The sequence below is a fragment of the Lampris incognitus genome, chromosome 2 (assembly GCF_029633865.1).
Source record: "Lampris incognitus isolate fLamInc1 chromosome 2, fLamInc1.hap2, whole genome shotgun sequence".
Taxonomy (NCBI): Eukaryota; Metazoa; Chordata; class Actinopteri; order Lampriformes; family Lampridae; genus Lampris; species Lampris incognitus.
The window spans coordinates 17,856,969-17,882,572 of record NC_079212.1 but is presented as its reverse complement, the minus strand read 5'-3'; the positions used below and the strand labels follow the sequence as shown (position 1 = coordinate 17,882,572).

At 42.2% G+C, this 25,604-nt stretch overlaps 1 protein-coding gene and 1 non-coding gene across 2 annotated transcripts; both read left to right on the top strand.

The window, feature by feature from the left end:
- Positions 1-922: 922 nt before the first annotated feature.
- On the top strand, positions 923-995 carry trnak-cuu (transfer RNA lysine (anticodon CUU)). Its single transcript has one exon. It is a non-coding gene; the product is annotated as a tRNA-Lys (tRNA).
- A 1,038-nt stretch (positions 996-2,033) lies between these two features.
- LOC130108431 (MYND-type zinc finger-containing chromatin reader ZMYND8-like) lies at positions 2,034-25,604 on the top strand. Its single transcript, XM_056275345.1, has 21 exons — positions 2,034-2,095; positions 2,246-2,481; positions 8,251-8,321; positions 8,996-9,159; positions 14,503-14,724; positions 15,064-15,177; positions 15,290-15,382; positions 15,478-15,565; positions 16,157-16,212; positions 16,301-16,378; positions 16,553-16,668; positions 19,260-19,738; positions 19,881-20,009; positions 20,120-20,272; positions 21,687-22,199; positions 22,353-22,808; positions 22,905-23,053; positions 23,329-23,409; positions 23,506-23,584; positions 24,127-24,366; positions 24,462-25,604. The coding sequence occupies exons 2-21, from the start codon at positions 2,468-2,470 to the stop codon at positions 24,638-24,640; spliced, it is 3,474 nt and encodes a 1,157-aa protein (XP_056131320.1). The 5' UTR covers positions 2,034-2,095; positions 2,246-2,467; the 3' UTR covers positions 24,641-25,604.

Here is a 25,604-nt window from a genome sequence, read left to right as displayed (position 1 = left end):
ATGCATTCCTCCGTCCTTTGGCACAAACCAAACCCGGCAGTTTAGTCAGAGTAGGTGAATGGTGGTTAGTAAGCAGCTAACGCTGGTTAAACTAGTTGTCAGCTAAGCACAAATCGTGATGCCGTACGTTAGAAAAGACGCCGAAGTCTTTACGGTCCGGACACAGTAAATGCTCAGTACTATGCTAGCTCTCCGTCGGAATTGGGGAAATTTTACTTTTTTTGTATTATATATCTATGTTATGTTTGGTTGTATTGGCAAATACCTTAGTCAAGAGTGATGTCTGGATTAGGCTACATTCCATTTGTAACTAGTTTAACATAACCTTGAGTTAATTTAACCTTTAAGCAGAGGCGGCCTTGTTCATTCAACAAGACAAAGATATTGTAATTTATAAGCGATATTGATTTCTTCATAAATGTGTCGTTGTTGGAACATTTGCAATCTTGTAACCCAATTATAGCAAATATTAGCGTCGAGATTTTATCCTGCAAAAAAATGCTGGTTCATGTATCTTGACCAATACAGTGGTATGTTTTTTACATTGCTGGGGGAACTATATTCTTTCAATTTATGCGAATTTGGTATACTGGGCTATATAAATAAAACTGACTTTACTTGACAACGGAATGTTTTGGTAACTTTTAATTAATGCTATGCAAGCCGTCCCAGAGGCAGAGCGCTCACGCAGTCAGGCGTTTACACCGTTTCTCTTTTTGAGCGCTAGAGGTCACCAAGAGATAGAACAGAGAAGACCAACGCCCTGAGATAACGCATGCCCTAACACCAATATTGAAACCCTAAATAAATAGTAGGTATTTCCCACCCGTGTATTTATGTATAATAAGATTTGAATTATTTTACGTTACGTCATTCCGGAATTGTGAATATTAAATTAGAGCACTTACGCGTACTTCGCACAGCCCGGCTAGCTCAGTCGGTAGAGCATGAGACTCTTAATCTCAGGGTCGTGGGTTCGAGCCCCACGTTGGGCGCATACGTTTTCCTCTACAAGAGTATTATGTAGGTCATGTTTCAGATATGCTTCTTGCACCTACTTTAAAAAAAAACAAAACCAAATAGGTCCCTGCCAATATTGGGCTTGAGGTGACAATCAATTTTTTCTATTTGCATACAAATGTTAAATTTAGATTACTAAACTATTTTGAATTATCAATGAAAATTGTTACAGCACATTCCCATTGCTAAATAAGCAACAATGTTTCTGCAAAGACATCTCATTGATTCAAGAACTGTTACTTTTTAGACACAGTAATTTTAATTTATTATATTTGTGATAGGTTGTTGAACATGAACTTGCCCATGTACCTCGTCTGTTTGATCAGTGCATAGTGGGTTTTTTTTGAAACCGTCAATGGTGTTGTGATTGCTCAATTAATGAGGAGTGGAATATCAACACGGATACAGGAAAAAAAGATTTTAATACACACACACACACACACACACATATATATATATATATATATATATAAAATGCGCTGTCATGTACAGCTACCTCAGGTATGTATGTAAGTAACCTACTAACGTCTATTTCAGTGTCTCTAATATATTCTCTGCACCATTGCATTTTATCACCTTTTATTTCGCCCGTATAAGTCAGTCCTTGTGTATATATCCGGAGATGGTTGTGTTGTAGTGTTGTTATGTATTGCCAACCTACATAGCCAATAAACATGATTCTGATTCTGATATTCACTACTGTAACCACAGTAATATTTAGCACACAACGTACTATTACTACACAAGGCCTAGTTTGCGTTGCTATAAATGCTTTGCAGATATTTTACCATAGAAATGTTTTGCAAGTAATATTTCTCAGTTGAGAGCTGATTAAATTTCAGAAACTAATTAGGATTGGCATTTCATTATTTGCAGTTTTGGATTTTTGACCCACGTTGCATTCATTTTTTGGTGAAGAGCTGTACTATCTCTTTTCCCTGAAGGCGGTTGAGAATGAGGGAGGAGTTTAGACAAAAGCCCTCTCCAGAAAAAAAATGGAGGCTTTAACAGAGAAGCCATGGTGTCCTGCTTTTCACATTCTACATGCTGCCGTTTCTACCTTTAAAGCGATCAAGTGAGAAAACTACCACCAGATGCAACACTGGAATGCTTCTAAATGATGTTATATGTGGTCTGTATGTTAAAGAAATGCCGTTAAACATGTTATTTTATGGTTTAGGCCTTGCTCTGCTCATTTTTCTTCCCCTGTCTCTCACACTCGCAGAGCTGCCCCTGCCTGCGCTGAACAAAGATAATTACTCAGGAAACATTTTGTCCAATCAGACGCGGCCTTGCATCGTGCCTGTGAGGAAAGGAACCAGTCAGGATCCGGCTAACATCACTCGGGCCTGATCGCCTTGCCCGAAGAGCGGAGCCTTCCCCGGCTGAGGGCTGAGAGTATCCTCCATGTTTTATAAGTGTTGACATAACAGTGTATCAGGCAGCCATGCATCCACAGAGGTAAGCCCTGTCTTTTTATCTCAACTCTAATAACATGGCCTCCTTCTTGTTGCTGTAGTGACTGTTATGTTTCTGCTGAAACACCTTGAAATCAGAGTTTGGTGTCCCAGATAAGGAGGGGGTGGGGTGGGGTGAAGGCCTCGCAAGGCCTCTGTTCCACAGTACTGTGTGTGTGGAAGAATGGGTGTGTATGTGTGTCTGTGTACGTGAGGGGGGGAGGGGTTGGGTTAGGATTCTCACCCTTGCTCTCTCTTGTCTACCAGGGTCACATGGGTGCCCCAGACAACCAAACTGCCATGTAGGAGGCAGAGTGTACCATTGCAAATCCCCTTTACTTGCTTGTATAAGCAAAAGAGAGTTTGATTTAAAAAGGGCCCTCACATTGCCTCTTATTTCGCCTGTATATAGTCAATCCTTGTGTATATATCTGAAGGTTGTTGTGTTGTTATTCTATGTTAAGTACACTAAGAGGCATGAAACCGCAGTCAAATTCCATCTGTGCAAACTTACATGGCCAATAAACATTCTGATTCTAATTACTTTTATCTGTGGTACTCTGGTTCTATAAGATGGCAGAGAAAATGTGGGGGATGGGTAGTGGAGGAGGGTGGGGGCATGCTATGTGGCCCATGTAAGTAGATTGTCTGTTGTTGTTTTCTTGTATGTCATATCGGGAAGGGGAACAGACGGGGGGGGCACTCCTCCCCCAGGGTCCTCAGGAGTCCTTCTGGGTTTGGTGGGGGACCTCTAGTTAAGGGTAATGGCCATGGATAAATACAAATTTTTCTTTGGGGGGGGGTCATAATGGAGGGACAACTATATACACAATAAAGACACGACAATTTTTAAAGATATAAATGTTTGATTCCCACCCCCCAAACTACTGAAAATAGCTGTGTCTGATTGGTTAAATGTGTGCCCAGGTTCTATATTTTTTATTTGTCCCCATAATTCTATTAGTCAATGAACTGACCCAGCTTAAACAAAGAGCTGCAAAGGAGGCAGTCCCTGAATTTGAGTTTTTATGTTTTCTTGATGTTATGTCACCTTGCAAAGAGTAAGGTTGAGGCACCAAACAAGTAGGTTCTCCAATTTCAGCCCAAGGCCCCGGGTTTACAGCAAGCCACTACATTGACTCCACAGCACCATTCATCGTAAAAGTGCTTCCTCTACTCTCTAACCCTCAAACAGTGGCCATTTTGTGTGCAAAGAGAGTTCCTCGGGGAGAACTCTGGTCGTCCCCTCATAGATCTGATAGCTGCAGAGAAAAACTACTCACAACTTCTTTGCCGTTTTACTATGCATTACAGTGCTTTGAAAATATGAAAAGATGTCACTGTGTCTCACTTTAACGTCACTGTCATGTGTCCTGTTTTCTCTCTTTCTGTGTGCTACTGAGTGCTGTGTGCCCCTCCTATTTTAAGTACGTTTAGACAAAAACACAAGAACACCAATATACTTGTTCTTTAAAAACATGTTTTATATATATATATATATATAAATGTTTAAAAAAACAAGTTTTATACACACACATATGTGTATGTATGGTATGTGTGTGTTTATATATAAAACTACATATACATTTACATATATACTTTGTTAATTTAATGATGAACAAAGATATAGGCCTTATCTTTGATATGAAGATTTCATGTAGCAATGTTTTAATGGTCACAAGCTATGTGAAAATATATACATTCTCTTTTATTCCTTCTTGCTATCCTTCCTTTAAGTGTCTTTATGCATACGCAATAATCCAGGTAAGAAAATAAAGAAAGTTGAATCGGTTCATCTGGGTGCGACATTTAAATGTTGTATCCAGATGAACTGATTCAACTTTGACTTCCTTTATGTGTAATACCAAAACCAAAAGTAAACCCTAGCCACAAAATTGCCAGGAGCATTATCGAAACCTCATAACCTTTTAAATGAGCCTGTGAAAAGAATGTTATACTCGTGCTCAGTAATGTCAGTAATGTGTAATGTTGGGTGGTGAGGGAGCAAATCGTCTGGGACTTTCTGAGGCAATGCCGTCTGTAAACAGGACACCAGAGGTTGAATTGCAGAGCCATTTCACTTACTCGTCACAACCTACTAATATTATCTACAAGAAACTTTTCCTAGTTACCCCTGGTTCATACTTGTTGTGTCCAATACGGGCAAGCTAAACTGAAGGAAAATAAACTGTCTGATGCGGGGGAAATCTCTGCATTGCAGCAAAAAAATGCTATTCAAGAGGAAGAGGGAAGCTTGCACACTGATCCGTGTGGCATAGCACAACCGACCAATAGTATTCCACCCTGTTGGCCCTCCAGCCAATTGCAGCTGAAGTTGAGGTTAAAGATTGACAATCGGAGGGAGAGCAGCAGGGAGAGCAAGGGCCTTCTGGAAAATTCCACAGCCATCTTTGATTCACCCTTTACTGCCTTATGTAAAATGCAGGTTGAAAGATTCTCTTATTCAAGCTGTTTTTTGCATAGCAACGGTCTACTTGATGTGTTAGTTTTCTGTTGGGACATTGTACTTGGTAGATTTTATGATTGACTCATGTTAAAACCAGGTTTTTACTATGATTACTTAACATGAGAATACATTCATTGGTTTACGAACATGCAGGTAATGACGTGACCTTGAACTTGCACGTTTTGCCCAAGGATATTTTTTGTTTACTTGATGATATCAGACAAAAAAAGCTGGAGCTGATGGTATGTATTTCTATGTGTATCTGCACCAGGAATGTGTCTCTTTCAAGGCTGAATGTGTCTCTTGTCATTTTCCTCAAATCGTAAAAGCTTTTATTATATGAATCAAGTAATCTTTTTGGAGCTCAGGGTTTTCAGGGGGACTGGTTATATTCCAGTCAGCAGTTTTAGTCACAAGTGTTTTCAAGGGCAGTCAAAATGCACAAAATGACAAGATCATGTGTGCATTTCATACCTCTCCAGTGTTAACGGAGCTCTTCTACACTTTGGATGTTCAACACAGATATTTTGCCACTGAAGTGGAAACACAGCAGACCTCCTGCTTCAGGGATCGGAGGATAGATGGCTTTTGCCAGGATCTGACTCAATTCTCGTGCTTTTCCATTCTCTTCAACCTAACCTAATTATTCTTTGACCATGTTGTTTGTTCACAGTGAAGGTGAGAAGGCAAAGACACAAAGGGGGGTAAAAAAAATAATCTGAAAACAAAGATGAAGCAAATGCTCCACACGTTGCCTGCCGGCTTCCTTGCGCTGGTCTCCCTTTCTGTCTCTCCTTCATCTCTGTGTTCTCTGTAAGCCAGCAGTTTTGTTGGTCCGTCATAGCCGTGTTTTAATGTGGAACTGTAATCTCCACAGATCTCTGGTCCTCCTGCATGGATGTGCCAGTGCTTGAGACTGAGCCTCGGTGTGGGGGATGGGGGAGAGGGGGGAGGGGATCAAGCTGTGGCCTCCATTTTCTGTGACGAGGAAACCCTGCTCGTCTCTCACAGGAGTGGAATCTCAAGGCACAGAGTCAGTGTTGGTTTTTTTGTCCATCAGGTACTCCTTTTGCTGAGGGCAATGTTGTCAATATTTTCCTGAGCCTGGTCCTTCTGGAATCTTCCCAGAGCCTGCTGAGGATTAATTCTGGCAGGTTTATGGAACACAGCTCCTGGTCTGAGAAAGCCCTTTGGATGAGCCTACTCTTTTTCTGCATCTATTCATCTTACCTCTTTTTTCTTTTTCTTTTTTGTCCTGAAAGTTGAGGGATGAGAAGATTACTGTTTGATGGTTCTCGCCATTGATTTTTAAATTTTCTTTCAGTGAATATAAGGTTATGGCACTTGGTTCAGCAGCTGTGGGCTGACTAGCAATGGCAAGTGTTGTCTTTTCAGTGCTTGAGTGTACGTTGTAGAGGGAGCTGGCTAACGATTTCTCTTTTTCATGTGGGCCTTCTTTTTTTCACTCAGTCCGGAACAGGAAGGCCCCGAAGGGGTTAGGTTATTTGTGTGCATGCGTCTGCGTGAGGCTGTTAGCAGGTTGAAACTAGACACCCATATGCTGGATTCTATTTTTTATCTTGTTGACTCTCCTTTATTCTTACTCAGATGACACACTTTCATTGACGATTTCTCCAAGCTTCGATGTGAAGAGCTGTCAACGATGGCCAGTTTCGCATGTGTGTGAATAATAATTTGATTGTGTCTGGATTTGTTTGACAGTTTAGGGATTGGAGGCGTCTTTCTTTATAGGCTTTGTAACAGCATTTTTGGGGCTTTATGTTTGTAATAATGATAAGGCCTTGCCATTTTTATACTCCCGAGTTGTTGAAATGAGCAAAACTGTTTACTCTGTGTTTATTGTTTGGTTGACGAGATCAAACCTAACAATCTTTCACATTTGTGTTTATGAGCTCAGATGCATCTAGACAGTACTGTAGTTTGATTTTGTTAGATATACGTCTGTGTCAATACCCCTTGTAACCAGTAAGCCAATGTTTACGTGGATACTTTTTAATCAGCTTTGTGAGGAATGTCTCTTAAATGATTGGAGAAAAGGCAACAGTGTCACCCACTGTTTCTTCTTGCAGGTATGGTTGACATTTGTGTCACTTGGCTGTATATAGAGTGCTCTACCTGGAAACCAGAGTAAAACCCAGGGCTAGGAACTGGTCAAGTGTGTGACCTGCCAGGGGTCCCTGGGAAGGTTTCCTCTAAGGGGCTAGTGAATGAGGCTACATCCTTGGAACGAGGCCCTCTTTGACTCTGACAAAAGAGGAGCTGAACTCTCAAAGAGCTCCATTCATCACCAAGTCTCCCCCCCCCCTACTCTCCTCATTTTCTCCTCAGAGGAAATGAGATGAGATCAGAACCAGAGACTCTGAAAATTAGGCTTTTAATTGGTGCTGGATTTGTGTGTTGGAGAGGTTTTATCTCCACTTTTTGGAGATTTAAAGAACCAGAACATGGACTGATGCTGATATAGATATGATTTTTGTTAGGGACCATCAAAAAATAATGCTATTGCATTTGTTAAGAGCTTCTTCAACCAAGGCTTTGTCACAGGTTTAGATCCCAAACCTTCACTGAGACCCATGCTTGAATTCTTAGAGCTTATTTATGGGGTCTGATGCTTTCAATCTCCGGGAATAGGTTTAAGAGCCATGGGGACTTCTGTTATTAGACTAGGGGCTTGAGAGGCAACAGAGACATCGTCTGTTAAACACTGTGAGACATTGGTCCTGTCGTTATGAGCCAGTACCAATGGTTTCCTTTCTCTGGTGAGACTGTTTATCCGTCATCTATGAGTAAAGTAAGATGAAAAGACAAGCAACTATTTGGACTACAATATCATACCTGGGTCATCTTCTGAAGGCCGAATATGCAGGTTGATCTCAGTAGGATGGCCCAACTTGTTGTGGATATGACTGTTGTGCCTAGGGCAAAACAGTGTTGCCATGGAGATTCTTAATACTGTCTCTCTGGAACATGAAGAATACAGTGTGACTGGTTTGCCAATGACAAAATAGAAATAATGTTGGGTAGTGGATATTTCGGTATCAGAGTTGAGATTCGTTATGCAGGTCATAGATGTGTTGAAATTGAATATTAAAAAAAAATTAGGATGGCAGCAAGATGTATCCATTCAGCACAGCGAACCTCTAGTAACATATCTTCTGGGACCTGGGTGCCTTAGGTGGTGTTCCACTTGTTTACTGTGACGCTGATGTGTTTTGTGAACACGGTGTGAGACTTTGTCTTTTCTTCTCTCCCCGTGTCTGCATGCTTCCATTCCATGCTCTGCAGTCTGGCTGAGGAGGAGATAAAGACAGAGTCTGAAGTGGTAGAGGGGATGGATGTGTCCATTCGTTCCAAAGGTAAGTCTTCCAAGGTCAACTGAAGTAGGCCTGCATTAACAGTTCGACATCTTAACAGGCTAAATTCAGAAAATGAAGCTCTTATTTAAGTTTCATGGGCTGACTAATGCATTTTGTAGCGCTCCAAGGAATGCACTGATAATCCATCATGCTTGACTGTCTTCCAGTGTATAATTTGTGTCAACTATCAACATGCTGTCTGTCAGCAGTCTATGCTACTGCACAGCAGTTGAGAAGGTGCCCAATAGCACATGTTAACCATGACAATGACACTTGCTGATTTTACTGTTTGGTTAATGTTGCCAGAGCGCCTATCTAGATCAAGTGTGATCGCTGTCATTATTTTGCAGTTGGCATTGTCATGATTACGAAAAGGGTTAAACATCGTTGACCGTCTCTGTCTCTCAGCATGCTCATGTGTAAAAGAAATGCTTGATTTTTTTTCCCCTCTCACTGCCTCCTCAAAGAACTGAGATTAAGAGGACAGATTAGGCTGTCTGATTCATCCTCTCTATCTACTCCAGTGGTAGCTAAATCACTGTTATGCTATGCCAGTCAGTTGTAGCCTTTCTATTAAACCCTGTTAAGCTTGTATACTGTAGTAGACTCAAGAGTGCAAAGAACGATTCCAGTCTGTCTGCTGTGACCTGATATTTTTTCCATTCTGTGTCCAGTACCTGACCCTCCGGGTTCGGCAGAGCGGGTATTGGTACCACAGAAAAGAAGGATGCCTAGTCCCACCCATTCTTCCAACGGACACTCTCCCACAGACACCTCTCCCAGCCCGCTTAAGAAGAAGAAGAAACCTGGGGCTGTCAACTGCAACAACAAAGACCAGGTAAGAGTGGACAGACCTGTATGGGTGTGGCTTTCTGTAAGAAGGGAGAAGTGGGTGTGTGGAAGTACGGAGGTTGTGTTTATGGATGTGTATGTAATATTACTTGTGATACATTTTTACACTCATTTGCATTTTAAAGTCTACTGGGATGTGAAATTGGGCACTTGTGGTCACCATGATGTGCTGCTGTCTTTGATTAAAATGAATGCCTTGTAAGATGATCAGACAGTGATGGATATGCTAATATTACCTGCTTGCCCAGTGAGCTGCTGAGTGATTCCCTTTGTTTTATGTGCATGATTAAAGGTTAATTCTAGCATTTTTTATGTGATGCTATGCAAGTGTTTTGACCTGAGTGGAGTTCAAGGTGTTTTTTTAAAAATTGGATTCATGACATGGTTCTCTGGTAATGGTTACATGAAGGAGCACAATTTAGCGAATGCTAAATGAATAGCAGTCACTGTAAAAAATATCCTTAGTGTAAGCCCAAATATTGTTCATTTATGAAAATTTGGTTGAACTATAAAACATGTTCCAATAGTTTCTCATTAAGCTTAAAATGAGTACAAGCAGTAACTAAACTGGACTAAAGATTGTAGAGCCAATACCAGAGAAGCATATCATGCAGCGTGACAACTCAGGTAAAATAACCCTTCAATTATTGCTCAAAGAGAAAAAGAAGAGAAAAAGAATTATCCTTTGGTCTACACCCAATTCCTTTCAATTCAACATGGTTAATAAGTCACATGATCATAGCATTCACATATTATGATCCATATTGTGACATGTCAGCCAGTTTGCTGATGTCACAGAAAGTTGAATCAGTTCATCTGGACATGTTTATTGAGAGAAACGTTTCATCACTCCGCTCCAGTTAAGGCCAAAATTATTAGCCCCCGTGGAACTATGGAAAATTTCCCTAAAATTCTGCCCAATGTTTGCATCATTCATAAAACTTTACATAGTAAAACATTCATCAATGTGAAGGCCCCTATTTGGTACATTTTGGAATGTAAAATAAATTTTCAGGTTTGCTTTATACCAAATGTAGTGAAAATTGAGGTGGTCAAAATTATTAGTCCCCATGTGATTTTTTTGCTTTCAAAACACACCTGAGCAATCACTCAGCTTTCAAACCACACCTGACCAATCAATCAGCATTGAACTTTACTTAAGGGACTCCAGTGAACAGGGCTAGTGGCACTTGAATGCTTGATTAAGAGGGACTACTCTTAAATTCTTGGTAAGAAGTAATTTCATCATGCCCAAAAGTAAAGCAATCAGTCTGGAACTCAGAAAGAAGATAGTGGATGCTCATCTTAAGGGGGAAGACTATACTGCCATTTCCAAGCATTTCACAGTGTCTAGAACAGCTGTACATTGCATCATTGCAAAGCACAAGGAGACAAATTCTGTTAGAAACAAACCTGGGCGTGGTCGAAAGTGCAAGATTTCAAAAACGTTGGAGAGGAAAATAGTCAGAGATGTCAGCAACAATCCCCGGATCTCTGCCAAGATGATTTTTGCTGAACTGGCCTCTTCTGGACTTGATGTTTCAAGGAAGACTGTTGTGAGGGCTCTTCATCGTGGTGGGCTTTGAGGTCATCATCCAAGAAAAACTCCATTGCTCACAGAGTGGCACATCAAAGCCAGACTGAAGTTTGCCCGTGAACATTTGAAACATGGGCATGAGTTTTGGAAGTCTGTCCTTTGGTCTGATGAGACCAAACTTGAGCTGTTTGGGTACATGGATGTTGCTTTTGTTTGGCGAAGGAAAGGAGAGGCCTTCAACCCTAACAACACAGTTGCCACAGTTAAACATGGTGGTGGGAGCATAATGCTGTAGGGCTGTTTTGCTGCTTCAGGCACAGGGAACCTTGTTTGGGTGCATCGGATCATGAAGAAAGAAGGTTATGTTGACATTTTGAAGGATAATGTAAAGAAATCTGTTGCCAGTCTAGCTTTGGGATGCTGCTGGTTCTTCCAGCAAGACAGGGACCTGAAGCATACATCCAAGTTGGTCCAAAACTTTTTGAAGGACATCAAAATCAAGGTCCTGGAGTGGCCCTCACGGAGCCCAGATCTCAATCCTATTGAGAATCTGTGGCGGGAGCTCAAGGTTAATGTCCATGCTCGAAAACCACACAATTTGGATGAGCTGGAACAATTTGCCATGGAAGAATGGGCTAAGATCCCTCAAGAGACATGTGCCAACCTAGTTAGGAACTACCATAAGAGGTTGTTGTCAGAAAGGTTACACTATTGACCATTAATTGTCAGAGGGCTAATAATGTTGGCCTTGTCATTTTTGTTTTTTCTTGTTTCAATTCAGTGCATCAGTAAAATATCTTAATCAAGCTTAGTGGAGATTTTGTCTTTGTTCTTTTTGGAACCAATTAAACTATAAACACTTTTGGTTATGGTAATTTCCGTGGAAAAGTTAAGGGTTTTGTTTGATTTCATAAAGGGGGCTAATAATTTTGACCTTAACTGTAAGTGACCTCTTCAGTCTCAACTGACAGCAGGTATCCCCACCCATATAAACAATACAGTTTCAATGAATAGTGAATAGTACACATGGCCATTGACACTATAGTTAATGTCGTGCCCATAATTGCATATGAAACTGGTAGTTGGTTTCAGTCATTATGCCACTGTATTGTTTACAAGGGGTGGGGATACCTTCAGTCAGTTTAGAGTGAAGAGTTCACTTAGATGAGTGATGAAACGTATCTGTCAATAAATGTTGTGTCCAGATGAACTGATTCAACCTTCTTTGAGACTGAAAACAACAATTGGCTTCATATGCAAATTGGTGTGACCATTAACTAGAGTTACAATGGCCATGTGTACTTTTCATAGAGGATTGGGGAATTGTTGCAATCACAGGATTGTAAGATGGTGACAAATGTACTCTTAGTCTCCCCCCCCAGTTCAGGGATGGTCGTTCCCTCTTCACATATATGGCCTCTTTGACGCCCCATTCAAACCAGCGTTCCTCCCTTTCAAGGATGTGCACATCCTCATGCTTGAAAGAGTGGCCACTGGCCTGTAGATGGGTGTAGACTGCGGTGGAGTCCTGACCTGATGTGTTAGCTCTCCTGTGTTGTGCCATGCTCGTAGCCCTGTTTGGTTTCCCCAATGTACAAATCACAGCAATCCTCCTGGCACTTAACAGCGTACACTTGCTCTGTTTGTGCCGGGGGACCCAATCCTTGGGGTGGACCAATTTCTGATGCAGCATGTTTTGGGGTTTGAAAGCAACTGAGACGCGGTGTTTGAAACATACGCGTCTCAACTTTTCCGACACTCCCGCCACATACGGAATCACCACTGGTTTATGCTTAGGCAGTTGTGGTCCTTCTCCTCTTTTTTTCCTTCAATTTTCTCCCCAATTGTATCTGGCCAATTACCCCGCTGCTTTTTTTTTTTTTTTGAGCTGTCCCGGTCGCTGCTGCGCCCCCTCTCTGCTGATCCGGGGGGCACCCTGACCAACCAGAGGAGGCACTAGTGCAGCAACCAGGACAAATACCCACATCCAACTTCCCACCTGCAGACATGGCCAATTGTGTCTGTAGGGACGCCCAACCAAGCCGAAGGTAACACAGGGATTTGACCCGGCGATCCCGTGTTGGTAGGCAACGGATCTTCTCCTCTCTATGATTGGCTGGTGCACTTTTTGGGTGTCTTCCTGGTTTTGACAGACACCCAGTTAGGATAATGTCCCCCATCACCAATTGCAGTTTCACAGTCTAAGAAGGCTAACCTGTCATTTTTCACATCCTTCCTGGTGAACTTGATGTGGTTGTGCACAGCATTAATGTGGTCAGTGAAATGTGGTACATCCTGTGATTTAATTTTAACCCAGATATCATCCACAAATCAGAACCGATGGCTAGGTGGTGACCCTGGATAGGACATCAGAGCCTTCTTTTCCACTTCCCCCATATACAAGTTGGCCACTATAGGTGAAATTGGGGAATACATAGCACACCCATGCCTCTGCCTGTAGTACTTGTCCCTGAAAATGAAGTAGGTAGACTGAAGACAGCTTTAGGAACAGACACATTTGGTCAGTGGTAAGGGTGGTCCTATTGCTAAGGTTGGGGTCATTTTGTATTTTCATACGGACTACCTCCACTGGTTAATCAACAGGAACGCACGTGAAGAGAGACTTAACATCATAAGAGACCATTGTTTCATCCCTCTCCATAATGATGTCCCTCACTTTATCCACAAAATCACATTCTGAATGTGATGTTCATCACTGCCTACCAATGGATGAAGACTAGATGCCACTGAGTTAATCATACAAGCAACAGGCCGTAATGGTACATCCTGTTTATGTATCTTAGGTAAACCATACAGACTAGGTGTAGCTCATCCTTGATGGGGAGGAATAATAGTTTGAATGGGGAGTCAAAAAGGCCATCTATGTAAAGCGGGAACGACCATCCCTGAACCGAGGGGTACATCTGCCGCCATCGGACAATGCTGTGATGGCAACAAAAGAAGGTTGAATCGGTTCCTCTGGACACAATGTTTGAGAGTAATGTTTGATCGCTCATCTAAGTGACCTCTTCGGTCTAAACTGACTGCAGGTATCCCCACCCTTATAAACAATACAGTGGCATAACGACCGAAACCAATGACCAGTTTCATCACAGCATTTTAAGATGGTGACAGATGTACTCTTAGGCCCTGCCCCTCGGTTCAGGGATGGTCGTTCCCTCTTTATAGATACAATTACTTACATTGCTGTGATTGCAAACATTCCAAAATCCTCTGTGAATAGCACACATGGCCATCGTAACTGTAGTTAATGGTCACACCCATATTTGCATATGAAACCGGTCATTGGTTTCAGTTGTTATGCAACTGTATTGTTTATAAGGGTGGAGATACCTGCAGTCAGTTTAGACTGAAGAAGTCACTTAGACGAGTGATGAAATGTTATCTGTCTTTAAATGTTGTATCCAGATGAACTGATTCAACTTTCTGCGATTTCCTTACCTGGATTATTGAGTGTGCACAAAGACAGTTTGTTGATGTGTTTGGTCTGACATCATGCATATCACTTGTTGTTGGTCCACACGTGAAATTATAGTTTTCTTGTTACAAGACCAATGGAAAAAGCTGTTTCAAAGGGCAGTGGCATTTCACCATGGTTTTGATTCTCCAGACTAGTCAAAACAGTCCTGTGTTGGGTGTCCCAGCTTTTTTATCCTACATGCTGCTTTCCCTGCCTTAACCGCCACCGTGTTTCTGTTGCAGTGCACCTTTTTGTGTTTGTTTCTGCGTGTTTTTGAAACCTGCCCCCTGTTTCTCTTGCCTGCATTTCAGTCAGAGCTAAGACATGGTCCCTTTTACTATGTGAAGCAGCCAGCACTCACCACAGACCCTGTTGATGTTGTACCGCAGGATGGCAGGAATGACTTCTACTGCTGGCTGTGCCACCGCGAGGGCCAGGTGCTCTGCTGTGAGCTCTGCCCAAGGGTGTACCATGCCAAGTGCCTCAAACTGCCAGCCGAGCCCGAGGGCGACTGGTTCTGTCCAGAGTGTGAGGTATCTCACTAAAGATGTGTGTGTGTCTGTGTGTGGTTGTACACAAATGATATGCACACTGTTGTATGAGTTTTAAGACTCACCGCTGTCTTCTTAGTTTGTTCACAACAAGCCTGTTTGCTAGTTTAAACTGTGAAGTTGATAGGTAATAGAGAATTGTCTTGATCTGACTGTTACAAGCTCTTTCAAATGGCATAATTGTGAAACATAAATTGACGCAAGCTATAATAGTTTTAGCTGCAATAATATACATTCACTAATATAAAGTACACATCTTGTTAGTACTGTTTCAGTAATACTTCGCCAAAATTAATGTCACTGTCTTTGAATGTCTTGTAGAAAATTACTGTAGCAGAGTGCATAGAAACCCAGAGCAAGGCCATGACAATGTTAACAATAGACCAGCTCTCCTACCTGCTGAAGTTTGCCCTCCAGAAGATGAAACAGCCTGGGGTAAGTCATATGAGGGTATGTCGGGTACTTGTGAAAGCAAAAATCAAAGCAATTGCCTGGTAAATATACATGGATTTTTGCTAATACCTCTGTTTGTTTTTAAACCGAGTAGACAGAGCCTTTTCAGAAGCCTGTTTCTTTGGAACAGCATCCTGATTATGCTGAGTATATCTTCCACCCCATGGACCTGTGCACTCTAGAAAAGGTATAATACATGGTATGATAACTTAAATACTGGGAAGTTGATGGATATCGCATTAATGTACCTTATGTCATTTTATTTTTCCGTCTTCCTAACAGAATATCAAAAAGAAAATGTATGGCTGCACTGAAGCCTTTCTTGCTGATATGAAATGGATCTTGCACAACTGTATCATTTATAATGGAGGTAGGCCACTCATACATGAATGAATGAATGAATGATGATTTATTTCGAACATGTAAACAAACATGTAGCAAGAAGTTCCTGGGTTCACGCCCCGGAGTAGGCCAACCTTGGGGGTTGTCCCAGGTTGTCCTCTATGTGGAGTTTGCATGTTCTCCCCGTGTCTGCGTCAGTTTTCTCCGGGTGCTCCGGCTTCCTCCCATTGTCCAAAGACATAGGTCAGGTGAATCGGCCGTACTAAATTGTCCCTAGGTGTGAGTGTGTGTGTGTTGGCGCTGTGATTGTCTGGGGGCCTGTCCAGGGTGTCTCCCCGCCTGCCGGCCACCCAGTGACTGTTGGGATAGGCTCCAGCATCCCCGTGACCCAGAGTAAGGATAAGCGGTTTGGATAATGAATGAATGAATGTAAACAAGCAGGATATAACATACAGATAATCCACTGCCAATAATCTGAAGTGATCAACAAATCCACACATCAAACTCAGGGAACAAATCTCCATATACATCAGATTATTATTATACATATATCAAATATCATTCTACTCTGTACAAGAAAAAATGTAAATGTTTAACATTTCTTGTGGCTTTGCTCTAGGTAATCACAAACTAACAGCAACAGCAAAAGTCATTGTCAAGATTTGTGAGCATGAGGTAAGGTGGCCTTTTAAACTGGACAGTGGGGAATGGTTTTACCTCATCGTATTGTGAGAATCTTAATTTCATTTGATATTTGTTTCAGATGAATGAGATTGAGGTATGTCCAGAGTGCTACCTGTCTTCATGCCAAAAAAGGGACAACTGGTTTTGTGAGCCATGCGTAAGTTTCTTCATTATCATTTGTCATGGACTCAAGGTCTCTCCTTATTGTAAAAGTTTCTTGACATAATTGCTCCTTGATCTCCTTACTTAACAAAGAACATCTTTTTATCAAATTCCATTGTAAAACTTTGGAACATGCAGAAATGGCATCAATTGATTTTGGTTCCAATAGAGTCAACCCCACCCACTGGTCTGGGCTAAACTAAAGGGCTTTCCCTTCTGGCCAGCCAAAGCTCTACGGGAGAAAGATGGACAGGTAGATGCGCGCTTCTTTGGACAACATGACAGGTGAGCCTAGATTTCGAGTGTATTAGCAAAGAATTGCTCTTTACATGTTGATATGTTCACCAGTATTAAGACTAGTTATGTAGTTTTACCAGGTGACTCACCTGGTAGAGCACGTACCACATAAGGCTGAGTCCCGACTGCAGCGGCCTGGGTTCGAATCTGGCTCGGGCCCTTTAGGGGCGGCGCGGTGGCGTAGTGGTTAGCGTGGTCACCTCACAGCGGGAAGGTCCTGGGCTCGAGCCCCGGGGCTGTCCAGCCTTGGGGGTCATCCCGGGTCGTCCTCTGTGTGGAGTTTGCATTGCATTACATTACATTACAGTCATTTAGCCGACGCTTTTATCCAAAGCGACTTACAATAAGTGCATTTAACGTAGGAAATCAGGAGAACTACTAGTCATCAGAGGTCATAAGTGCATCTAAACAAGCATCTAAGAGCAAAACCAGTGCTAAAGTAAAAGTGCAAGAAAGATTTTTTTTTTAATGAGTGAATACAATAAGAGCTAAGAACAAATAACAGGATAGTAGTTCTTAAAGATGTTCTCTGCATGTTCTCCTCGTGTCTGCATGGGTTTCCTCCGGGTGCTCTGGTTTCCTCCCACAGTCCAAAGACATGTAGGTCAGGTGAATCGGCCGTACTAAATTGTCCCTAGGTGTGAATGTGTTGGCCCTGTGATGGTCTGGCGGCCTGTCTAGGGTGTCTCACCACCTGCTGCCGAATTACTGCTGGGATAAGCTCCAGCATCCCGCGACCCCAATTAGGAAAAGCGGCTTGGATAATGGATATGTAGTTTTTTCATTTAAATGCCAAATATTTCTTTTAACAATTTTGTTTGTGTGATAGATAGGTGCACACATGGGAATGACAAGAATGTACCAGTTTTGTTACTAAACAGAAACATATACTTCACTGAACACTTTTTTCTTCTATTGTCATTCAAAAATTGTTCTGCTGCTTGACTTTCCAGTTAGCTCTTCATGCCCTCATGTGTACTTGCCGTTCTTGTCCCAGTCCGAGTGCAAGGAAAAACATACATAGGTTAATGACAGATGTACCACAGATGTGACTGTTTACCAACCCCTTGAACGTGTGTTGTTGACGCAAAAAAAGCCACTCCAGGCTCACTATCTCGAGCAGACTCGCAAACCACACTCCCTATCCACATACTCTGCTTACTTAGGCCAAGTAACCATGCGGCTGATAGTCTACCCCCACCTCCTCCCCTTCCAAGGGGGCAGGAATTCTGCCATCTCCATTTGCACCCCTGGCCTTTGGATCACCTTAATTTTATATGACTGCAAAGCCAGATAGCAATAGATGATCCACACATTCCAGTGGCTCTGTCCACACATTAGAGTGGATCGTGGTCCAAAACAGAGGATGAATGGATGCCCCAGGAGGAAATAGCAGAAGTTGTAGACTGCCCAGCAGCTGGCCAGGCTCTCCTTCTCCACTATACTCTACTTGGCCACACACTTGGAGAGTTTTCTGCTGAGACCAAAGTGGCAGCCAGACCTTTGTTCAATGCTTCAGTCTTGAGAGAAAGGTTTGGAGTGAACAGCTGTGGCTGCACATGAAAAACCTATTTCACATTTTTAAACACTTGCAAAAACTGCTTGATCTGCTGGACTGGATCTATGGCACCCTTTCTGGTGAAGTCAGAGATGGTTGAAACAAACTGGCAGTATCGGGCCAGCCCCCTGTCAGCCCCCTCTTTTGCTAGGGGCCTTTGGCAGGTCGCAATTACTGCTGTGTTAGCTACTTGTGGATGTAACTGCCTGCTGCTGAAGTGGTACCCCCGATACTGTACCTCCCTCTGTCAAGCTTTGGATTGGCCATGAGCCCTGTCACAGGGTTTTAAGCACAGCCCCCACCTGCGCACAGCCCCCACCTGCCTCATTTGCTGCTTCCAGCATTCACTGTGGATGATGACATCATCCAGGTAAGCAACTGCAAACTTGCAATGAGGGTGAAACACTTGGTCCATGAGATGTTACAGTGTGGTTGGGGCCCTGTACTGCCCAAATGGAAGTATGACAAATTGGTACAAACTAAATGGGGGGGGACACGGTGGAGGAAGTGGTTAGCGCGGTCACCTTACAGCAAGAAGGTCCTGGGTTCGAACCCCAGGTTAGTCCAACCTTGGGGGTTGTCCTCTGTATGGAGTTTGCATATTCTCCCGGTGTCTGCGTGGGTTTCCTCCGGGTGCTCAGGTTTCCTCCCACAGTCCAAATGCATGATGCATAATGTTTTGTCTTAAGCATATCCAGCCAAATGCAGATGAAGGCAGATGGTGGTGAGTTCAATAATAAAGCTAAGTTGTTGTGGCTAGCAAGCACATATGGTATAACAAGCTCATAAAAACACTTTTACCAACAGATACTACAACCTCAATAGCTAAAACCCAAGTTCAGCCATATATTTTTTGTTGGGAAGTGGGGAAAGTGCTGACATAACAACATTGGGTTTTGAAATCCTCAAACACCTTTGTAATTGTCATGTACTGTAGATGCAAGTAAGTTAAGCAAATGGCAAATCTTCAGGATTGTTACGTGAACTGACTATTTTTGTTTTTCCTTTTTCATTCCCCCAGGGCCTGGGTTCCCATTAATAACTGCTACCTCATGTCCAAAGAAATCCCCTTCTCTGTGAAGAAGACCAAGAGCATTTTCAACAGTGCCATGCAAGAGATGGAGGTCTATGTGGAGAACATTCGCAAGAAATTTGGGATCTTCAACTATGCACCTTTCCGTACCCCCTACACACCCAACAACCAGCTGCAGATGCTACTGGACCCATCCAACCCCAGTGCTGGGACAGTGAAAACGGAGAAACCTGAAAAACTTCGCTTTAACTTTGATATTACTGCATCACCCAAGATGCTGCTTAGCAAGAATTCCGTGCCAAGTGGAATGAGTCGGAGGATCTCTATGACGGACATGCCTCGGTCTCCCATGAGTACCAACTCCTCTGTTCACACAGGGTCAGATGTGGAGCAGGATGGGTTGGAAAAGCCCCCCAGGAATCCACCCTTTCACTACAGCACTGGAGAGGAGTCTATGGAGTATAGTGGTAAATAAGTGCTTACGTTTTATATCACCCTGGGTGTGTTGGCATGAGGGCAACAATATTTTATTTTCCTTTTTAAACATTTCAGCTGTATGTGGAAACCAATATACTGTAAATAACTTTAAATTGTGTTGTTTGGCTACAGCATCTCCTGCTTCTATGAAGATGGGTCCTGCAGGCAGCATGACAGGCAGCCCCAAGCCCTTTAACCCCGGACTGCTGCCTAAGCAGGAGAGGGCAGCTGGGACAGGAAGCATCCTTAATCTCAATTTGGGTCTGTTTCATCTCATTTCAGTGTAGATTTTACTGTGTTCATATTGTCACAAATGGTTGACATTTATGTGCAAGATGTGATGTATTGAAGTTGCACGGTAACTCTCTTAGATCGGGTGAAGGCTGAGATGGATCTGAAGGAGTTGAGTGAGACAGTGCAACAGCAACAGCAACAACAGCAACAAGGAACACCTGTCCCCCCTACCCCAAAGAGAACTATCAGGAGTCTGGACAAGACTATCGAAAGCTGCAAGGCCCAACTTGGTATGTACACCATTAATGAAAACACATGTTCTGTGCAATCAGATTATACTTTGGCACACATCTCATGACATGCCATTTTAATTACATTATATCATGTATATGACATTTTTGTCCACTGATGCAAAATAGGTATAAAAATGCTCATCTGAATCAAGTGATAACTCCATTTTGTGATCTTCAGTGGTTTATTTGGTCTGAGAGTAGTCTGAAAATCAGAATTCTTAATTGGCATCACTGTTAATTGCAATTAGGCACTAACATGGTTAAACAATGGATGTCACCATGACAATTTTTTTCACGCTAAAATAATCTACAGCAATTTATTATGTTAAATAATGATGAACAGTGTAACAGTTGTCTGTATGAATGCTGTGACTTCGGCATCAGTGGTGGCTAAGTGTTATTGATTATTGAAAGTGGGCAGACCAGTAGGGATGGATATCATTAAGATTTTAACAGTGCTGCTACTCCTACCCATACTGCTTATCGCCGTTTTCTTACCTGGATTATTGAACATGCATAAAGACATACTGCTTGTCGATCCAGTACTTTAACGGTACTCTTATCAGCTCTTTATGTTATTTTTTTAAGGGAAAAAATGAAACGAATTAAGAACAGAATTAATTAATTTTGCTTTATTTTCTCATGTTTGGACAGAGTGTTACCTTCAATCACTAACCCATGTTGGTATAATGTGGGCTCCAGTCTGCTAGCACACATAACATACCTGAGGTGGATGGGGCAATGAGAGATGAACTACGAGCTAGGCAGTCGAAAACTGCGCATTTCTCCACTTGTATTTGATGCACTTTCGTTATATGTTTCAAAAGATTGCTTATGTTTCTGTCCTTACATGCAAAAAGACTTGTTGCACTTGTGTCAATGAGCTTGTCAGCATCGACTCTAGTGAAGTATAACCAGACTTTTGACCACTGAGTTCTCTCTGCTATCGTCACTAAGAGCAGGGTGTGTGTGTGTGTGTGTGTGTGAGGGAGAGAGAGAAGGAGAGAGAGCTTGTCCCGACCCTTGGCTCGTGCATAGGACAGGCTCTGAGAGAGAGATCTCTCTTCTGGATTGGGAATAGTGAAAATGCATCTTCCTAGATGAACGTCTTAATCTTACTGCAAATTAGAAATGGAGTTGGTGAGATAAAAGGTGCAAGATAACATGTATGTAGCCTGAATAAATAGGACATTTATTTTCTTCATTTCTCCAATACTTATAGCAGAACCATTAACATTGGAGTTTATCAATATTGCGGTCTTTAATAATTTAGCATCGGTGCCCATTTAATACCGGTTTTCGGTACCCTTCTCTATAGACCAGAAGGCCAAAGTCTTTATTTTTATTCACCCCAACAAAAATGCTAAATCTTGACCTAAGTGGGGAATATTATTTATGTTTCTCTTTACAGGAATAGATGAGATTTCTGAGGATGTGTACAGGGGTGTTGAACACAGTGACTCTGAAGATTCTGAGAAATCTGACTCAAGTGACAGTGATGATCTGAGTGATGAAGAGCACAGGCCAAAGAGCTCTACCCATGATGACAAGGACAAAGCTGAGAGGAAGAGGCCCAAAGCAACCCTGCAAGGAGAGAATAAGGAAGGAGTTACAGAGACAGGGGATAAAGCAACCCCTGAACCCCTGCTCAAAGAAAAGCAGGGCAGCAATGGCCCGGATAGAGAACTTCAGGACAAGCCCAAGACACCGCCCTCTCAGGCCCCTACAGACAAGCCCAAAGCCCAAGAGGAAGGGAGAGCAACTGCCCCTTCAGCCTTTGCTGAACAAGACTCTGATTCTGAAAGAGAGCTGGTGATTGACCTGGGGGATGAGCATGGAAGCCGCGATCGTAAAAGACCCAGAAGAGAGCCAGGAGCTACTGCTGGCAAAACTTTCAAAGAGTCTACTTCTACCAAGCTGGAAGGTAAGACCTTTGATATATTTACATGTAGCTTTGCTTCTCTTGGTTGTGTTTGGGTTGAATCAGTACCATAATGACATTGACATTGGTGGATGTAATATCATCTCACATTGTACTTGCATCCACCGATACATAAATTCCCTTCATCTGCCATAGCAGCCTCGCCAGCACGGGAAGCCACCTCCACTTCCAACAAAGACCCCTTGACACCCCCCGTGCCAGCTGCTCTCAACTTGATTTCCGGTTCGACTGCTGGACAGACTAGTACAGCTCAAACTAGCAGTGTTTCTGCCCCTTCCTCCGTCTCCAGTTGCACCTCTACGGCAGCCTCAGCACCAACAGCTGTGAAGAAACAGCGCCCTCTACTGCCTAAGGAGACAGCTCAGGCAGTGCAACAGGCAGTAGTTTGGAATCCAACCAACAAGTTTCAGGCGTCCTCTCAGAAGTGGCAAATGCAGAAGGTTCAGAGGCCGCAACATGGAGACCAGCCAGCTGTACAGACCCAGGCCCAGGCACAGGTGCAAGTGCAGACACGCAGCCCTCAGCAAGTGCAATCCCAACAGCAAAATTCCTCCTCAAGTACACGCTACCAGACCAGACAAGCAGCCAAAGGTATATGTATGCCAGCATTAATATTAATCTTCTTAATTTGAATAAAAAAAACAGATTTACATTCGGGTAATTTTTTTTCTCTTTTACCATCTCCAGCAGTACAGCACAAAGATTCACCGCAGAGTACATCCTCACCAGTTACATCAATCAGCTCTGGCAGTTCCTCTTCTTTCATGACAGGAGATCTGCAGATCCCCACAGTATCAGCTGATGTGGCTGCAGATATTGCCAAGTATACAAACAAAGTAAGTTAGAAACTGGAGGTCTGTCGAGAAACAGTGCTCTATGATGAGAAAACATCCATAACTTATTCCCAGATGAGAACAGTCAATAATTAATTTTTTTGATGACAGATTGTAAGTGTACATTTAAAGACAGATTCAGGTATCCTAAAACCAAAATGACCAAATTGAATTTTTAGTGTATCCCAGTAGCACCCTTGTTCTTGACAAATTAAAGTTGATTATTATAACTATGGACCTCGAGTCTTATATTGCATGCTCTGGGTTAACCTTTTCAGATAATGGACACGATAAAAGGGACAATGACAGAAATCTACAATGACCTTTCCAAAAGCACATCTGGAAATACCATTGCAGAGGTAGGTATTCTGCCACACTTAATTTGCATATTAATGTTCTGTAAAAACTTTATACAATTTATACTTGGTTATAAACATTTTGTTGTTGTGCTATAGATTCGACGGTTACGGATAGAGATTGAGAAGCTCCAGTGGTTGCATCAGCAAGAGTTATCAGAGATGAAACACAACCTGGGTAGGTTTGCTGCTTCTAAAGGACAGAACTCTGGAATTTTGTGTTCCTTCAGCTGTCATGAAAACGAAAGTAACCATTAGAAATCACATTTTATGAGAATTTTTGCAAACATTGTAAAGATTTTTTTCAAAGCAAGAGAGGCAAGATTGAGATGTCTTGGACATGTGTGGAGGAGAGATACTGGGTATATTGGGAGAAGGATGCTGAATATGGAGCTGCCAGGGAAGAGGGAAAGAGGAAGGCCAAAGAGGAGGTTTATGGATGTGGTGAGGGAGGACATGCAGGTAGCTGTCATGACAGAGGAAGATGCAGAAGACAGGAAGAAATGGAAATGAATGATATCCGCTGTGGCGACCCCTAACGGGGGAGCAGCCAAAAGTAGTAGTAGTAGGAGTAAAGTTGTTTTTTTTTGTGTGAGCGATATATGCAAGTACTAGAAGCTGCTGTAAATCAGAGTCAAATCCCTTGTATGCATAAGTACACCAGGCCAATAAAGTTGATTCTGATTCTGAAGACGTTTGTTTTTGATTGTATTTTCGCAGAGCTGACAATGGCAGAGATGAGACAGAGTCTGGAACAGGAGAGGGAACGATTGGTGGCCGAGGTGAAGAAACAGATGGAGACAGAGAAGCAGCAGGCGGTAGATGAAACTAAAAAGAAACAGTGGTGTGCCAATTGCAGGAAAGAGGCCATCTTCTACTGCTGCTGGAACACCAGTTACTGTGACTACCCCTGTCAGCAAGCCCATTGGCCAGAACACATGAAATCCTGTACACAATCAGGTAACCCATCCCCCAAGCACATATACATCCAGAAATATGCACATACTACAGCCTTTTCCTCTGTCCTCATTTTATGTTTTTTTTTTCTTTCATAGCCACAGCCTCACAGCAAGAGCCAGAAACAGAGCCCAGTGCAGAACCTTCAGCGAAACAATCAGGCCACTCTCCCGCCACACAGACCCACCCCTCTGGAACAGGATCCATACCAGACAAAAACTCCTCCCCAACATTTGTGGATAAGACCAAGGACAGTACTGGTGTCACTGTTACCTAACCACTACACTAACAAAAGTTTCCACCATCTTGCAAGGCCAGCGCATGGGCTTATGACATCAAAATGTCAGGCATGCCTTAAGCTTCAAGGCCTGCACCTCAGTGAAAAAACATTTTGATTTCCCATCCCATATTTTCTGTACGTCTACCTGGTAGTTAGACATTTGAATAATCTCTCATGTTCAATTTCCATGAGCCTGTGGGTTCACTTTGTGATTGTAGTCTGTCTTGAAATATAAAATGTGAGTCATTATTTCCATAATTATTCTGAAGCTGAATTTTGTAGCTTGGTTACCAGCTTGTTTCTGATGTGAGGGAAATTGTATCAATTCATCAAACATTGCCATGTAACATCTTTGATGCTGCTCTGAGGTCGTTCATGGTTGTTTTATTTTGTCAGTTGTTACCCCAAAACAGTTTTTAAACAGCCAACTCTTGAGTATATACAATTTGTGCAGTGCCATCAGACATTTTGAATAACAGTTCCATTTCCATGTCTTCATCTATGTCTCTGCATTTTCTGGCTCATATAAATGTTTTCTATTGTAGTTCCACAGTGTATACATAAATTTTAATTATCTGTGATTTATAAAACTAAAAGTTTAAACTGTACAAAGCTTTTTTGTAAGAAGATACATGAACAATATTTATAGTGCTGTATGTTTTTTATATTATGTTTCATAAATCACATTTCTATGTGTCTGAAAACAAATTTTGGGGGTATAAAAATTAACTGAAAATGATTACTTCACATGAATGTCAGCAGTGAACAAAGTCTTTATTCAGCCGGTTATTCAAAACTATTGTTAAAGAAGTCAGACTATAAATGGGGGGTGAATGAAAACTGATGTTGACTGTATATTTCCTGTGAGCATGTTTTATTTTTTGTCATATTCTTGTTTACATATTGTACATAGAGTAAATGGATTGGTGAAGAAAAAATAAAACTGATCCGGTCACGTTGC

Excerpts from the sequence above, each read along its gene's own strand:
- LOC130108431 (XM_056275345.1), top strand. Across the intron at positions 19,739-19,880 it reads GGAGTCTATGGAGTATAGTG|CATCTCCTGCTTCTATGAAG; the intron begins GTAAATAAGTGC and ends GTTTGGCTACAG. Across the intron at positions 23,585-24,126 it reads AGAGATGAAACACAACCTGG|AGCTGACAATGGCAGAGATG; the intron begins GTAGGTTTGCTG and ends GTATTTTCGCAG.